This window comes from Sphaerulina musiva (genome assembly GCF_000320565.1).
Source record: "Sphaerulina musiva SO2202 unplaced genomic scaffold SEPMUscaffold_2, whole genome shotgun sequence".
In the NCBI taxonomy this organism is placed as follows: Eukaryota; Fungi; Ascomycota; class Dothideomycetes; order Mycosphaerellales; family Mycosphaerellaceae; genus Sphaerulina; species Sphaerulina musiva.
Genome location: NW_016017384.1, coordinates 2,149,062 through 2,164,817, shown reverse-complemented (window position 1 = coordinate 2,164,817; position 15,756 = coordinate 2,149,062). Strand labels below are relative to the sequence as shown.

Below are 15,756 nucleotides of genomic sequence, written 5' to 3'. Positions count from 1 at the left end.
AGTGGGTGCAGGCCGCAGAGAAAACAATAATCTTCAAAGTTGGTACGGATGTCATCATCGTGGCTCGGCATCATATGCTTCTTTCAGGTATGCACGCTTGTTCAGGCATCAGCCCAATAATAACTACATTACCTAACCACGCCAGCGTGCGCAGATCTCATCAAGCGATTCATCACTGTCGCCCCTAACTCCTACAGACTAGGAGCGACTTGCCATTGCACATGGCTAACCTCGTCAACTGAAGAAGGGTAAATCTACGTAGCTCTTAGGCTTCAAATCTGCTAAGAGCTGGCTGGGGTTTAGATTTTGCGATGCCAACGTCTATAAACTCAGGTACCTTACGCTGGTCGCTAGGCATCCAGTATTCTCAACATCTCATCAACAGTCCTGCATTTTTCTCTCTCCTTCCCCTTTGCTTGCCCTCGTCTCACCTCCTCAGCATCAATCCGCTCCCAATCCTGCCAGTTTATCGGTCTCATGCCTCGTTTCTCAGCGGCCTTCTTCACCTGTTGCCAACCCTCTTTGTCGTCCCCAATACCATCATGAAACTTCACGTTCTTCCGCCAATCACTAACGATGACGTCTGCACTGGTGAAAGCATCGTCCAAGGTACTGGCAATGACCCCTGTAGGCCCTCGCTTCACCCAACCCGCACAGTACATGCCTGGCACGTGACCAGCCGTCAAGTTGCCAGGTCCGAGATCAGGCGTAAGCACACGACCGTAGCGATCGTTAGGAATGATGCCCTTCTTCGTATCAAAGGGTACGCCAAGCCTATCCATGCCTGCGATGGGCTCTGATTCGTAGCCAATACTGCGAAAGGCCATGGATGCAGCTATCGAGGTTCGCTTCACAGGCTCGACAGGTCTTACTTGCAGAGAGCGCAGTGCATTCAAGGTGTTTTCTGGCTCACCCGGTATCATGCTTGATGCAGGAGGCGCAACATACTCAGTGCTCTCAAACCCGATAGCATCGAGGTCTTGACCGTTCCTGGACAAGAACTCGATGGGTGACCTCAGGTATCCCAGCTGCCAGGCCTTTGCTGCTCGCTCGATGGGCGTCTTGCTCCCTTTTTCTAACAGTTCGGCGATACGCTTCAGCTGTCGAGGAAGCTTCTTCCTCTCAACCTGCACCAGTTCCTCCCAGCCTTCGGGTGGCGGGACAAAGCCCAAGCCAGACAGGCTCAGCAGTTCTCTGAGCTCCTTTATAGTATACGGTGCTTGCAGCGGCCCTCTTCTCCCAATGACCTTCACATCTCGAATTCTGCTCTTGCTCAAAGCCTCCACGGCATGCTCCGCAATATCCGTCTTTTTGAGCTCTTCGAGACTCATGAGCAGCATCCGCGTGACATCCAAAGCAACATTCCCCTGTCCAATAACAACAGCAGTTTCGCCAGCTCGCAGGTTCGGCTGGAGGTCTGCGTATTCGGGAAGTCCATTGTACCAGCCTACGAACGCTCTCGCAGATAGTACATTGCGGAGGTCCTCTCCGGGTATATTCAGCTTCTTGTCTTTGGATGCTCCGTACGCGAACAGCACAGCGTCGTAGTGCGGTGCCAGAGAAGTCAGGGGTAGTTGGTGTGGTTCATCTCCTACGGGTACGTTGCCAATGTAAGTGAATCCTGGATATTTGGCTACGTCTATCAGAGTTTCTGAGCACTTCTATAGCATGACCTACCCATCAGCAATCTCTCCAATGCTGTTGTCGATGCCGGCTATCGCACCTTGGCTTCTGGATGGTCGGGGGCAATGCCGAAGCGCACAAGGCCATAGGGCGATGGCAGACCTTCGTACATATCCACACGGGCATCTGGTAAGCTCTTCAGAAGTCTATACGCAGAATAAAAGCCCGCGGGTCCCGCTCCGATGATGGCGAGATGCAGTGGTCGTTGTCGTGTATTCGCCACGCTGTATGCTCGAACTCCATGATGTTCAGCATTCCATAGCCGTGGCCGTGGCCGTGGCCGTGGCCTCAGCCTGGCACCATGGAGCCGTGCAGAGCTTTGGCAGCCATTGCATACCCAAGATACTTTTGTGCTCCCAGACATGGATAGCGAAAATGGAGTGTCGGAGAATACATGTGCGGTGATGAACCTTGGTGACGGCAAAAGACAAAAAACGCCTCCCAGCTGAATAGGGTTCAGATTGTTGTCGTGCCAACCCAACACAATAAAGTCAACATCCTGGTTGACAGACAAGCATTACCTCTTAGGTCTACTGGCCGGAGTATCACCACCTCACTGATACATACCTGTACCTATTACATTCCTCAGCTGCGCTTTCTCAGTTCAGCACTTCTTCGCTCCCGACAGTCACTACTAGCAGGCAGCTCACGCAGCAACAATAGCATTGTTGCTGTCTAGCAGCTCGCCATCACCATGCCTGACCAACCATACCTATACGAACCGGCGCATGGCTCGCGCAACTCGATCGCTTATCCCTACTCCGACTTCAATCCAAGAGCAGCCACGCAGGCACACTATCAAGCATTCGCGGAGAGAGCTGAAAGGCAGAAACGACAGTCCCAGCAGGCTGGACGACCGCTCATCAATTTCAACCAGCATCCTGATAGCTATATGGTGGTCAATAACCCGCAAGTTCACCACGAGCCATTACCACCTAGTACGAAGGCGAAGATCGTCTGGACCAGATGGGTGCAATTCGCGTTGAGAGTGATTCAAGAGCTGGGGGCGATAGGAATCTTGGTATGCGTGATTTGTCTCAAGATGAAGAACAATGGACCTAGCTGGGTCATTCGAGTTCCAGTACGTAGGAACATGATCGAAGTGTTGCTGCGAGGAGTTGCTAACCCGACTTAGGTCGCGTGGGACATGGTCATCACCACGTACGCAATCTACCATCTGCTACGACCCGCCAAAGGTCGTACTCCCAACAGCAGTAGTAGTTACCACTTTTTCGCGTTGTTCATGGACGTCGGGTTGATTCCATTCTATGTGTTTATCGCTCTATATGCCAACCAGAACTACAACATGCAGGTGGACGACTCCAGCCGGTGGACAAGCTTCTTCACCACGAACTTCGCAACCACAACGGTCATCTTCACAACCTTCGTTGCCAGCATCGTTGTGGGAGGTCTCCATCTGGTCAGCATCGGTCTTGACATTTATCTGATCATGATCTTCCGCAAGATCGCCAGTCTACCTCCAGATATGAACCCACTCGAGGATAACTTGACCGGCAGCACTCGCCGCAAGTCCATGAAGCACAAACACAAGAACTCGGAGATGACGGTATCGTCAGTGTCAACAAACATGTCGGAGAAGAAGGCAGGATATTACAGTGGTAGTACTTTGAATGTTTCGCGAACATCGATTGCGAAAGATCCAGAAGCCAGAGTTGTCCCTTGGGAGCACAGCCGGATGAAGTCAGACCACACATATTCTCCCCACAACCCAGACTCGGCGCGTTTGTCACGGCAACAGTTCGATGAAGTGACTATCCACCAGGGACCACATTCGGCGAGGAGTTCGCGTGTATCAGTTTCTGGTGGTGGGCATAGATCTCGCGCCGGCACCGTTGTGTCTCCTTCTGAGCATGGAGCTCCGCTGTATTTCGATGACATTCCTCCAGTCCCAGCATATACCGATCGTCCGCGGTCCACTCAGGGAACACCGGAGCGGTTTGTATCGGCGCCATCACGAGAGGTTGTGCAATCGCAGCAGAAGTCCAGTCTCCTGGATGATAGCTGGTATGTTTCGGATGGGGATGCATCGGACTTGGGCAGACAACGTCGAAGTGGCCATGTGCGTGCTGAGAAACGTCATACACGAACTCCAACGCTGCCAAACACCAATCTCAATGAGGCCGACTGTTTCGGGCCATCGCAAGTCCAACCACTCAAGATGAACCCCCCAACGCCGCCTGATGCTGAGAGTGAGCTTGCAGCCACACTTGCACAGGAGAACAAAGAGAACCACGAACCCGTCGAGATCGGAGTGGCTCGCAAATTGACTGTAGCATCCCAAGCTACCGTGACTTCATCAGTCTATTCAGAATCTGCACCATCACTGATGACCTCAACCATGACCAGCAACGGCAGACCAAATAACAGCACACCGGGCAGGAAACAGTATGGGGACCTGGCATCCGCGACTCGTGGGATCAGAAACGGAGCTGACCCAAACTCCACACAACCCAGTCGAGTGGTATCTAGGTCCGGTGCAGATATTGCTGACATGGACGTCTATAGACTGAATCAGCAGTCTGCCAGACGTCGAGAAGTCAGCGGCAAGATCGCAGAGGAGGGACGCGGTGGATGGTAAGGCTCCTCAGCATTTGGTTTTGCTTTTTCGACGAGCGCTCGCCGGTGATGCCCAGCCGCCGTTGAGGTGATACCAGTTCACCGTTATACTGCCTCAGACAGTGAGGGCAACATTGTTGGCGCTTCAACTTGTCCCAGATGTCTTTCAGTAACCCTGAGGTGTTCCAGTCACGCTCGTTACAGACGAAGGCGGCCGTGGAACTAATCCCATCATAGGAGCCACCCGACCACGAGACTCGGTGGAACATTGATGGCCTCTACTGCGACGACGAGTGATCCTACGGACGACGACCCACCATGTTACGTGCCGGCGAAAAGCAAACGATATTATGCAAGCAGAAGGAAGAGCGTAAAAGAACGACGAGACCAGCGCAATCAGCGCAATGATGCTCGAGGTGCTTCGTATGGGGAAACAGGACCAGCGTGGCATCTGGTCCTGAGTTAGGATACTGGATGGTTACATACCTACCTCTCTAGTGTGATGAGGATTCATGTAGATACCTGTACTGTAGTACACGAGAATGTGAGACACTCTGATTATGTAATCCGTCAGCTTGTGTCATATGCGGTGCGGCTACAGCAGCCTCCAGGTTTTAGACTGGAGCCTTCAAATCTCCAGACTCCGCTTCCGCTTAAGCACCGCTCCGTCTCACGACTTGCATGCATCCACTTCATTTGCTAGGAGGTATACCCAGCCTCTCGCAGCGCACCGGGCTTGTGCTGTGAGCGGCGCTGGCAGAGACAGAGACAGAGAGAGAGAGAGAGAGTCCACAGGAGAGACCGGCGACGATGCCTGAGATGCAGCAGCGCTCCGCGCTCCTCATTCCGTCACAACCTCAGCAGCGGCGTCTGCCCGACACGTCTGCATCGCACGCCTCGTCCTCCACCGCCGCGGACTCCGATCCTCACCAGGCAAACTCGCTGCCGCCATGGATCCATGTCAACGACGAGGCAGCGCCCTTCTTGGAGCCTGCGCCGATACTGCCCAATACCCGACACTACAAAGTCCCTCCGAAATACCAGCCCGGGAGGAAGCTGGACGCCTATCGGGATGCAGAGCCCGGCCTACTGTCTGCCCCGATAGCAGATCACCAGGTGCGGTGGATTCCGTTCATGCAGTCGGGTCCAAACCCACGAGAGCAGCGTGATCAACGCATCGTACGGAGCGACTCGTGGATGCGCGAGAATGTGCCCATATTCAACCGGGCGTGGCAAGAGGAGGACGAAATGATGCCGGAAAGCAAAAGACACCGTGGCTTGCCAGGCCTTCTGTTTCGAGGGAAGTGGTTAATCAGTCCGGAAAGACAGGAAAGAAGTGTACGACTCTTTTGGCGATTGTTGCTTAAGAATGCCTTCGTGCCTCTGGGGTTTCGCGTCTTCGTCCTCTCCTTTTCGTGCGCTGCATTGGGGGTTGCAGGCACAATTTTGAAGTCTGTGAACAGTGTCAATCGGGACAACGACGCTTTCAACCAGTGCGCGCCACGCGCTTCTACATATATGGGCATCATCGTGCCTGCCGTGGCCATACCATACATTGGATATGTGTAAGTGCAGTGACTGTCGTATTGGAGCGGCGACCTGGGAGGCAGGCCATGCTCAGCCATGAACGATTTCTAGGAGTGTTGCTAATTTTCGACGTGTCATCTCTAGGACGTGGGACGAGTATACCTCGAAACCGTACGTTTGCACCTCATATCTCCTATCTGCAGCCCATTGCTAACGCTTTTCTCAGACTCGGGCTTCGTTCTGTTGCCGCCAAAGTCCTCTTACTACTCTGCGATCTCTACTTCATTGTCTTTTCAGCATCGAACCTCTCTCTGGCCTTCTCTGCTCTTTTCGATGGTAGCTGGGCTTGTTTCGAGACAGGCCAAATGCTTATTGGCCAGCAATACATCGACATTCCCAAGACGTGCCCGAATAACCCCAACATCTGCTATAAGCAGAAAGCATTGTCTGGAGTACTACTGATTACGCTGTTGGCGTGGCTGTTATGTTTTAGCGTAAGCGTGCTCAGGGTCGTGGAAAAGCTGCGACTGGAGTATTAGAAGCACTCGCGCCGAGCACATGGGGCGCATGACTATTTGATGACTTGACGACCCGGCATACTGGAGGATCAGCGATACCCTGAGCGGTTCTGGAGCGTGTGATTTTTGTGTGCATATTGTTGCAACAGGGGCTTGTACAAATGGGTGGACAGCAGCGTCTTACTGCATTATAGCTTCGATGGCATGACGCCTGTATTCATATATTCCTTATATATAGCATTCTTCATGTGAAGCCCTTATACTGGCTAATGGTTCTGGTAGTCTGATCAAACCAAAAGCTCTTTAATCATAAAAGTTCTCCGAATCCAACGCAAATTCTTTGATGTGCAGGCGAACGCTCATCATTGGCCTGGAAGCTCCCTTGGTTCTAGCGCTGTCGTCGTAAGAGGTAGCGCGCATGCTTCCCGCGTTTGGTAGAAAAAAAGAAGAAGCCAAAGGGAAAAGGAAAAAAAGAAAAAAGAGGCCTGTGAGGTTAATTCCCACCAAAAACCCTGCCCGCTCACTCGCTCAATGGTGCCCTCGCAAGGATCCCAAGAGGAAGAAGAAGAAGAGGAAGAAGAGGAAGAAGAGGAAGAAGAGGACACAATCACTCTCTCTCCCTCTCCCCTCTCTCTTAACACAACAAAGCATCATCGTAATCAATGCCATCAAACAAGCCCAACACGACATCCAACATGGGCCCTCGCAATTCCAGAGCAGATTCCGAATCACCATCTTCTCCCCCAAACATTCTCTTATCCCGCGTGATTGCCGATTCTACTCCTCCTACTGTTGCAGAGTAAGAAGAGTAAGAGTCTTCCCGGAATACGTGATTGAGGAGATGGAGGTCTCGAGGATGTGGATGTTCATAATGATGCTCATGATGATAGTGATGATGATAGTTTTTTGGAATGGTGGTGGTGGCGGTGGTGGTGCTCGATGGCGCAAGACGGATAGGTTTTGGTAGAGTTGCGTAAGTGTATTCCGGGTAGTAGTTTGGGGGCGGCGAGGAGGAAAATTCGCTGCTTGGAGGACTGATTCCGCGGTTGTGGTAGTAGGAGCCGTAATAGGCGGGATAGGATGAGGAGGAGGAGGAGGAGGAGGTTGTTCTTGTTGTGGTGGTATTAATAGTACTAGTAGTGGTAGGATTCTGATGTTGTGCCCTCCTCGACTTGTTTGATCGGTGGCGAATTCGTTTGCGGTTTTTGGGGGCCGTTATGGTTTCGTATGGTATATCGTGGTATTTAGGCAGCAGTGGCAGATCGAAGCGTGAGGGCGTCATTACAGGAGTAGAGGTAGAGACTGTGCTGTTGTTGTTGTAGCAGTAGTAGTGGTACATGTAGTGCAAGGAGATGTGGTTTTTTGATACTTCGACGCCGGGAACAGACGACGCCACGCCACGTAGATATAGAATCTGATCGAGTGTCGAACGACATATCAGATGACTTGAGGATATGAGTCTATGGCCGAGCTCGGGATATCGTGGTCGGAGCTCATGTTGTCATCGAGAATCTTCTCTCGACCGTCTTGATCTTGGGCGCCCGAGTCACTACTACTACTAGGAGAGGTACTAGGAGGTAGGAGGTAAGGTACTACTACACTGTGACGGTTAGCGTGAACGTGACTCACAAACAGCGAGAGAAAGACACGAGCATGTGACGACGCTCCGGGTTCCGCCTGAGATGAACCGCCACTAATAGAGCGGTACCTCTAGTTCTGTATACCGTACTCTCCGACACTTTACAAACTCTTCCATACCTTTTATACACACCTTTTTATTTTCGCTCGCAGACCGTCGTCTTCTCTGGAGAGCGCAAGCTGTCATGAGGTTGTGACGCAGCCCCATTAAAAAAAAAACAAGCAACCGAATCAAGAGTTTTTCCGCGTCGCCCCCTGCACCGTCATCTCATGTTTGTAGCTTTGACTCTTCCATGTATACATCATCTCTTGCTACGTTATTATTATCATCATTTCTATGGAGATTATGAGTATCATCATCATGGTCAGGGACCTCAGGGTCTTGGGTGTGTTCCCAACTTCCCATCACCCAGAGCCTCACACGAAAGGCTATTGGGAGTATAGCGCCAGACCTTATTTTAGGTCACAGCGTGATGCCGGCAGATGCTGTGAACAAGCACAAGGGAGCCTGGCTCTGGGAAGCTCTTCAAAAGCCGCCTCCAATCGCTTCCCGATACCAGCATGTGGAAGAATAGTCGACTTTTGTGCCGTCACCTCCCAATCATGCGTATAACCATATCAGTCATCGGGTCAATCTGATCGACGCGGAGCTGTGCTGCCTCCAAATTTTGACCATGTGCAGCCCGCCTACTTTGCCGCAATCGCGTATATCGGGGCATATATGGTCGTGTTGGCTATTTGGGAGCCGGAGATGGGATCGGCTGCCAGGTCGTTGCTGGAGTATGCTACGTATGTAGCATTGATTGTGGCTTTGGTAAAGACTGTGACGCGATCGTATGGAGCTTCTCCAATACTAGGTACTAATAGTCAGGCTCAGGAATTAGGCGTTCAGCCATGGAAAGACTTACTCAGGATCGGTATATCTGTCTTGAACGGCGATGACAAAGTCTCTCGCGCTCGTCCAGCTGTCGATGTACCATGTCATTGTGTCAGAGTTGTCGCATCGGAGCTGCGTGGAAGATTAGCAAATGGTATGCAAAGTTGCGTTCAGTCTATCATACAGATTGCGCACTGCTTGGCCAGTCTTTGGCTTCGTGTGACCAAGATCCCGTGCAGTTTGCAACCGCCTGGTTGGCTAGAGGTTCGGGATTGGTGACGTTGAAGGTCAACAAAGTGTTTCCGGTCGTGGTATCGTTGACGACAAGACTGGTGATTTCCAGGTTTGGATTCTCCGTGACGACTGCCTCTGCTTGGGCGAGTGGGTATGCTGCAACCGTTGATACGAGAAGCGCGAGGCTGCTAATAGCAGACATGAAAAGCATGTTGATTGCAATCGTGATCCTCTTGAGAGGAATAGTCAACTGCTCTCTAGAATTGAAGACCTGCGGTGCGCAGTATTGCGATGGCAATAGAATGGGCAGGAAAGGGGTCGTATATGAGGGGCGTTGGACAGGTGAGGAGTGATGCAGAGCCGTGGTCGATGGAGCAGTATGCGAAAAGATGGGTAAGGTAGGTATAAGTCACAGTACTTTTGCGTTGCCACAACCCCGAGGTGCACACAGAGTAGGAATATAGGTAGGTAAATTGGGAAGCGCTCTCTTTGCGGCGTCTGCGGATTCGTGTAGTAGTAGTAATGTATATACCATCAGATCTGCAGGGCATGGACACACTATGACCAGGACCCTAGTAGTCCCTAGTCCCTACATGACAACTCAAACTGCGTCTCCAAGATACTGTTTTACAGCGGGTTTGGCGGGCATTACGATCAGTTTGGAGCCAAAAAGACGCCAGCGTTTTCTCCATTGGCTCTCTGGAATTAAAGCCTGCCAGGTTCTTCCAGGGCCGTGAGCCCGTGTTACTGTGTGCGAAAGCACGGTCTTGCACGGAGGTATGCATTTTGACGCTGAAGCCCCACGACTGGCCCACGGTGACATCGCAGGGCATTTGCCCCTCCCGAGGCTGCTTCAGTCTGCTCCATACGGTAGCGAGTCACACTGGTGTGGCATACCATACGGTTTCGTTTACTGCAGAGACGCTGAGCACACCTTTCCAACGCACTACAGTACCAGCCTCACTACCAGGCGTGACTCTGGAAGCCCGACCAGAACATCTCCAACAGACATGAAAAAGGACAGGCCTCTCCTGTAAGACGTCCAGGAAGCAGATCTTGGCGGAACGCTGGATGGGATTGCATTCCCTTCGTGGTCGTCAGGCCAAGAGAAGATCTGTCCTCACTACTTCATCGTACTTTAGCCGGTCTTGGCCATCTCATTTCCGTGAGTCGTGACGTTTGGCAGTGCGTCCCTGTATGTGTATAGGAGTTCTATCGTGTATGAGGTACGTGTATGGAGACGCCGAGTACGGTATACATGTAGGTATCATGACATGTAAGTACAGCTGTAGGTAGGCAGGTAAGGTAGGTAACTAGGTAGGTAGGTAAGGCCCCGTCTACTCTGTCGATAATTGTGTCGATAGTAAGCAGGTCGATAGTTTCCGGTTACTATCGCTTACTCTATTGATACCCGTCTACTCAGCTATCGACCAAAAATGGACGATAGTTACCTGTCGATAGTAAAACGCTCGTATAGCCTCGTAAACCGTCGCCGTCGCTGCCTATATACTATATCCGGTTAGTAAACGCTCGGACATAGTCTACTATCTTAAATAGTCCTCCTAAAGGTATATTTTGCGCTCCGTATATATTCAATTAGGTTCCGGGGCGGCGGCACTGTCTATATACGCGTCGTAGTCGTATATACTATATATATCGACACCGGTTAAGACTATATAGTAGTACTATACTAGCAACCAACTTACCTCCTCTTTTTTAGCTATAGATACTACGAATATCGCTGTATTATTCGGCGTTGTCGCTGCCGCCGTACTCGTCGCTATTATACTAATCGTCGCAACCCCTATCGCAGAGCGCTAGTATCGGCTACCTAGTATAATTATAACTTAAATCGAGCCTAGGAGAGGTAGGAAAGAGACATACAAGTGCTTATATAGTCTAGAGCGATACTATTACTATATAACGCGTCTAAAACAGCCGGTGTTAATATCGTTAATCGAGGAATTGACCGAGCGTAGTAGCCTCGACGACTATAGAAAAGCGAGGGTTTCGGTTGCTAAGCAAGTAGTTATATTCTACGATTTCGTCGTATATAACCGTAGTATCTCGGACTTAGAGCGGCAGTATGTCTATATATAGAGGACGTTCGAGAGGATTATCGATAAAGTTAGTATTGTACTATATCGAATAGCCGAGGATTATATCTAACTACTAGATAATACTACTATCTACTTAATTCTTAGAAACCCTAAATTCAGCTATTTCAAAGGAGCCCTAGGTACGCTAGATAGTATATATATAAATGCCGTTATTCCGGAAGAGAGGCAGTCTGCGTAGCGTTGCCGGAAGGGTTTTATCGCGTAGAACGTACTAGTAGTATACGATTTTAGCTGTAACTTCCTCTATACGCTTGTTAGTTACGAAGGATCTGCGAACGATAGGACAGTCGTTAATAGAGCCTTTAGGGTTAGAGGTCTACGTATACTAGAGGGCCGCTATTATCTCGCAGATAGTAGTTATTTGCCGAAGGACAATCGACTCTTAGTACTATATTAGCGTATAAGATACTACCTACGTAAGCAGATCGCGTCGAATACTAAACTAGAGATAAAAGAAGAGCTTTTCAACCTCCGCTACGCGTAGCTAAGAAACTGCGTTGAGCGTATATTTAGTATTGTAAAGAAGCGCTTTGAGTACGTCCGTGTTAGTCCGTACCTAGGGCGCTCTATACTCGACCAAAAGCGTATTCTTATAGCGTGTTTTGTCCTCTATAACTACATTCTTACGTACGGCGAACAACTACTCTCTATAGAGCCGTAGTTGCTATAATCGGACGGCTATATCGGCAACGACGATGTCTCTAGTATAGAGTATAAAGCACCGGGTTTCGAGGAGGACAAAGGAATATTAAAGTTCCGAGATAAGATAGTAGAGGATATATAGTAAGACTACCTCGAGCTGCTCGAGTACCGTAGCTAGGACCGTACTAGTATTAAGCAGGAGTAGTAGACCTTATACAGCTTATAATACTTAATAGTATACTAATCACGACGCTAACAACGATACTAATACCGAATAACCGTCTGAATAACTATCCGAATAACCGTCTAAATAACCGTCTAAATAACTGTCTGAATTACTATAAGAACGAACGTATTATCTTAACGTCTTTATTATTAACGACTATCTTAATGTCTTCGTCGTTAAAGACTATCTTAACATCTTCTTCGATAGCGTTGCTATTATTATAGCCGTCGTTATCGTCGTTGACGCTATTAACGACGTCGTCCTCGCTATTGTCGTCGTCGTCGTCGTCGTCGTCGCTATCGCTATCGCTATCGTTGTCGTTGTCGTCGTCGTTGTCGTTGTCGTTGTCGTCGTTATCTTCGAGCTTAGGGTAGCGCTCGTAGAACTCTTTCTTTAATATTAATAGGGCTATACGAAGAGAGTTCGTATTACTTGTCTTATATTCGAGGCGACGTTTAAGTAGAGCTACCCTCTCTTCGAGGGCAACGACCTTAGTAGTAGCGGCGGCGGCGGAGGCAGAGGCAGCGGATATAAGTATAGTAGAGGTAGTAACGGCGGCGGAGGCAGCGGATACAAGTATAGTAGAGGTATTGATAGCAGCGGAGGTAGCGTCCAAACTATACCCTTTTATATTAGTATACTACGAATATACTATAAGTAGAGTTTAGGATAACTTACATAGCTATAGGAGACATAGTGCTAGTATTAGTATTAGTATTAGTATCGGTATTGTTAACAGAGAAAAGAAGACAAAGGACGTAGCTCCTAAGTTAATAATATATATAGTAGATACTTATATTGCTACCGTCTATTCGTATATAGAAACATATATCAATTAACGAATGGATCAACAAATAGAGAATACATCGGGTACGTAAAGAATAGTATAATAATTACTATTACTTTTACAACGAATACTACCTAGGTACGTCCGAATAAACGTATCAACGAATGCATATATAAGCGTATATATAATAAGTATATAAAGTATATTAATACGTACGTAATAAATACTAGTAAAAAACTACTACAACTTTTATAACGAATACCTACCTATAAAAGTTTGAACCTACCCCCGAAGGTATAGTATAAACCTCCGAAGATACTACGAATAGCGTACATTCTACGTTTCTGTATTCTATACTTCTGTATTCGGTACTCTATATTCGGGGTTTCTATATTCTACGTTTCTAATTTAGATAGCCTTAGCCTAACTAGAGCTCCGTCGTAGGAGGTAGGAGACGTAACGTTAGGTATATAGTATACAATTCTAGGGTCTATCGCTAAGTACTATACACAAGAATACATTTATACCTATTACTTAGCCAAAATATGTCCAAATCTTACCCTTTTTTGATAGAAATGTACCGACGACTATACTTAATTAGGCATTAAGTATATAGTTGATAAGAAGTAACTCTGCGACTGTTATAAAGTATACAGCGGGAGGTATATACTGCTAAGGCTATACGAACTTCGACCGAGAATAGCTAGATTCCAATTAAAATCTATACTTTACTTAACCTAAACTAGAGAGATATATATATATTACAAGTTGTCGTTAACCTAACGAGATAGTAAGTAGACCATTTTGATCGTACGATTCGCGCGCATAATATAGGAAAATAATACTGCCTAGGTTCCTCTATTCTAGTACCTAATATATTACTATATCGATCGATCGACCTCGAAAAGAGAGAGATATATATATATTATAAGTTGTCGTCGACCTAGCGAGATACTAAGTAGACTATTTTGATCGCACGATTCGCGCGTATAATATAGGAAAACAATAGTGCCCAGGTTCCTCTATTATACTATAAGAAATAATACTTTATCGATCGATTTACGATAAAGGGGGTTTTCTCTATACTTGAAAGGAACTATTGTTTACTTATAGTATTTTTATCTCGCTTATTGTCTTATAGTATCGCTATTGTCTCTTCGTATTAACCTATAGCAGCTATATATCCCTCTACTTCTATAGAGATGCTCGCTATAACCTCACTTTACTACACTATATACCTTACTATACTATATACTATATACTATATACTATACACTATATACTATACACTACACACTATACACTATACACTATATACTATATACTACCTACTACCTACTACCTACTATATACTACCTACTACCTACTACCTACTACCTACTATACACTACCTACTACCTACTATACACTACCTACTACCTACTACATACTATATACTATAGCCGTTGCCCTTGTACAGACAGCGCGTATAGCAATAGCGTTGGTCTAGTATAATAACGACTGCTTAGTATAGCTAGTAGCCGTTAGGCTATTAAGGGAATTCCTAGACGTCCTACTAATAGAAGAAACCCCTGTCCTTCTCGTTACCTAGAGTGTACTCTGTTTTAAAAACGCTAACGATCGCTAACAATATAGCGTTGTACCTAGGGCATCGGTATAGTTAGTAATAAAGCCGGCCTTACAATATTAAAGAGCCGATATCCTATAGGTATTTCTTTGCGCTAGCTAATACTAATTATATAGTATAGCTAATGCCTCTAACTAATAGCATTGTATACTAGTAATAAAACTCTAAGGACACTAGTATATCTATTCTATAGGTAGAGTAGCTAAACAAGATATAACGAGAGGAACGATAAGGATTATCGTACTTTAGGGTATAGCGGTAGTTCAATTTCTTCTTAGGAGCTATACTTTAAGGCAGAGGGCAATAGTATATATAAGGGATAGGCCGATTAGACAGTACGTCGTCGAGTCGCTAGAGGCAATAATTGAGATTTTCGAGGCCGCGGTAGTTAATAGACTTGTAGGTAATAAGATCGTTAAGCATATAGGGTAAGGAAGGAGAGTAGTAGCTATATCTCTATAGAGAGATATAAGTAGGAGCAGCGGCGATAGTAGTATAGGAATATCGATCGAGCTGTATTATATATTATTATCTCTTCTTCCGCTTCGAATTATTATCTCTTCTTCTGCTTCTATATTACTACCGACGCCCCTCTAGAAGTAGATCTTAATTGTATAGTATATACGGATACCTATACGACGACGGCTACGTCCTAGAGTCGTAGACGAAACGCTCTAGTATCTACGCCGGCCGGTCGAGTCTCGAGAGCGTACTATAAACGAAGTTTTCTAGTTCCTTCTCTCTTCCTACGGCTAGTAGCGATATACTAATACTAATACGATATGCTTCGGGCCTAACCTAATCTAATACCTCTATCTTCCGGTCGAACGTAAGTATAGGTAAGAAGGTCGTATCTAATACTCTATCTAATAGGAGCTCTATATCGCTCTTCTGCCGCGGCGGCGGTAGCGTAGTACGAATCTCCTAGGTCTTCAGATACTCGGCAAGTATCCTATTAAACGGCTTAAGTACTCTTTAAGCTACTATAGACTATAGTTTCTTAGCGGTAGTAACGTAGTATACTCGTTTCTTCGTAGCGTCCGCTTCTACTCTCTTCTTAGCCTATATATATACCTTCTTAGCTCGCCGTACGACGACCGTACTACGCTCAATATCTAATAGCTCGTCTAGGTCGACATCGTCGTCGTTGTCCGAATCCGTACTCGAATCGTCGATAACTATAGTATCTATGTCCTCCTACGGAGCAACGAGATCTACGGTAGTAGTAGCTTTATTACTAGTTGCTATCTTATTACCGACGAGCTCTTCTATATAGTACTTCTATTACGGCTTAGTACCG

General features: G+C 47.4%; 6 protein-coding genes across 6 annotated transcripts; 3 read left to right on the top strand and 3 right to left on the bottom strand.

Annotated features, from left to right (window-relative positions):
• Positions 1-309: 309 nt before the first annotated feature.
• SEPMUDRAFT_60715 (nucleotide-binding domain-containing protein) lies at positions 310-2,047 on the bottom strand (the record flags this gene model as incomplete). Its single annotated transcript, XM_016909538.1, has 2 exons — positions 310-1,661; positions 1,724-2,047. 2 exons carry the CDS (start codon positions 2,045-2,047, stop codon positions 351-353), a joined length of 1,635 nt encoding a protein of 544 aa, XP_016763771.1. The 3' UTR covers positions 310-350.
• Positions 2,048-2,229: 182 nt separating this feature from the next.
• SEPMUDRAFT_147473 (uncharacterized protein) lies at positions 2,230-4,779 on the top strand. The gene is made up of 3 exons (XM_016904319.1): positions 2,230-2,764; positions 2,819-4,278; positions 4,498-4,779. Exons 1-3 carry the CDS (start codon positions 2,378-2,380, stop codon positions 4,724-4,726), a joined length of 2,076 nt encoding a protein of 691 aa, XP_016763770.1. The 5' UTR covers positions 2,230-2,377; the 3' UTR covers positions 4,727-4,779.
• A 187-nt stretch (positions 4,780-4,966) lies between these two features.
• On the top strand, positions 4,967-7,831 carry SEPMUDRAFT_60711 (uncharacterized protein). The gene is made up of 3 exons (XM_016909537.1): positions 4,967-5,825; positions 5,932-5,958; positions 6,014-7,831. Exons 1-3 carry the CDS (start codon positions 5,071-5,073, stop codon positions 6,324-6,326), a joined length of 1,095 nt encoding a protein of 364 aa, XP_016763768.1. The 5' UTR covers positions 4,967-5,070; the 3' UTR covers positions 6,327-7,831.
• On the bottom strand, positions 6,940-7,644 carry SEPMUDRAFT_105874 (uncharacterized protein; the record flags this gene model as incomplete). The annotated part of the gene is made up of 1 exon (XM_016900596.1): positions 6,940-7,644. The coding sequence occupies one exon, from the start codon at positions 7,642-7,644 to the stop codon at positions 6,940-6,942; it is 705 nt and encodes a 234-aa protein (XP_016763769.1).
• Positions 7,832-8,313: 482 nt separating the features above from the next.
• On the bottom strand, positions 8,314-9,529 carry SEPMUDRAFT_147471 (uncharacterized protein). Its single transcript, XM_016904318.1, has 3 exons — positions 9,005-9,529; positions 8,852-8,952; positions 8,314-8,796 (listed from the first exon to the last, which is right to left on the bottom strand). The coding sequence occupies exons 1-3, from the start codon at positions 9,263-9,265 to the stop codon at positions 8,631-8,633; spliced, it is 528 nt and encodes a 175-aa protein (XP_016763767.1). The 5' UTR covers positions 9,266-9,529; the 3' UTR covers positions 8,314-8,630.
• Positions 9,530-11,232: 1,703 nt separating this feature from the next.
• SEPMUDRAFT_123888 (uncharacterized protein) lies at positions 11,233-12,064 on the top strand (the record flags this gene model as incomplete). The annotated part of the gene is made up of 2 exons (XM_016901869.1): positions 11,233-11,348; positions 11,406-12,064. Coding segments are annotated over 2 exons (282 nt in total), but the record flags the coding sequence as incomplete, so codon positions are not given.
• Between the last annotated feature and the right edge of the window lie 3,692 nt (positions 12,065-15,756).

What these genes read in the sequence shown, in the direction of transcription:
- SEPMUDRAFT_60711 (XM_016909537.1), top strand. Translation starts at nt 5,071, where the DNA reads ATGCCTGAGATGCAGCAGCGCTCCGCGCTCCTCATTCCGTCACAACCT. An exon ending in ATACCATACATTGGATATGT is followed by an intron (nt 5,826 to 5,931) that starts GTAAGTGCAGTG and finishes TGTCATCTCTAG; the next exon opens with GACGTGGGACGAGTATACCT. An exon ending in GACGAGTATACCTCGAAACC is followed by an intron (nt 5,959 to 6,013) that starts GTACGTTTGCAC and finishes CGCTTTTCTCAG; the next exon opens with ACTCGGGCTTCGTTCTGTTG.
- SEPMUDRAFT_147471 (XM_016904318.1), bottom strand. Translation starts at nt 9,265, where the DNA reads ATGCTTTTCATGTCTGCTATTAGCAGCCTCGCGCTTCTCGTATCAACG. An exon ending in GGCCAAGCAGTGCGCAATCT is followed by an intron (nt 8,953 to 9,004) that starts GTATGATAGACT and finishes TCTTCCACGCAG; the next exon opens with CTCCGATGCGACAACTCTGA. An exon ending in GACAGATATACCGATCCTGA is followed by an intron (nt 8,797 to 8,851) that starts GTAAGTCTTTCC and finishes ATTAGTACCTAG; the next exon opens with TATTGGAGAAGCTCCATACG.
- SEPMUDRAFT_147473 (XM_016904319.1), top strand. Translation starts at nt 2,378, where the DNA reads ATGCCTGACCAACCATACCTATACGAACCGGCGCATGGCTCGCGCAAC. An exon ending in GCTGGGTCATTCGAGTTCCA is followed by an intron (nt 2,765 to 2,818) that starts GTACGTAGGAAC and finishes AACCCGACTTAG; the next exon opens with GTCGCGTGGGACATGGTCAT. An exon ending in GAGGAGGGACGCGGTGGATG is followed by an intron (nt 4,279 to 4,497) that starts GTAAGGCTCCTC and finishes ATCCCATCATAG; the next exon opens with GAGCCACCCGACCACGAGAC.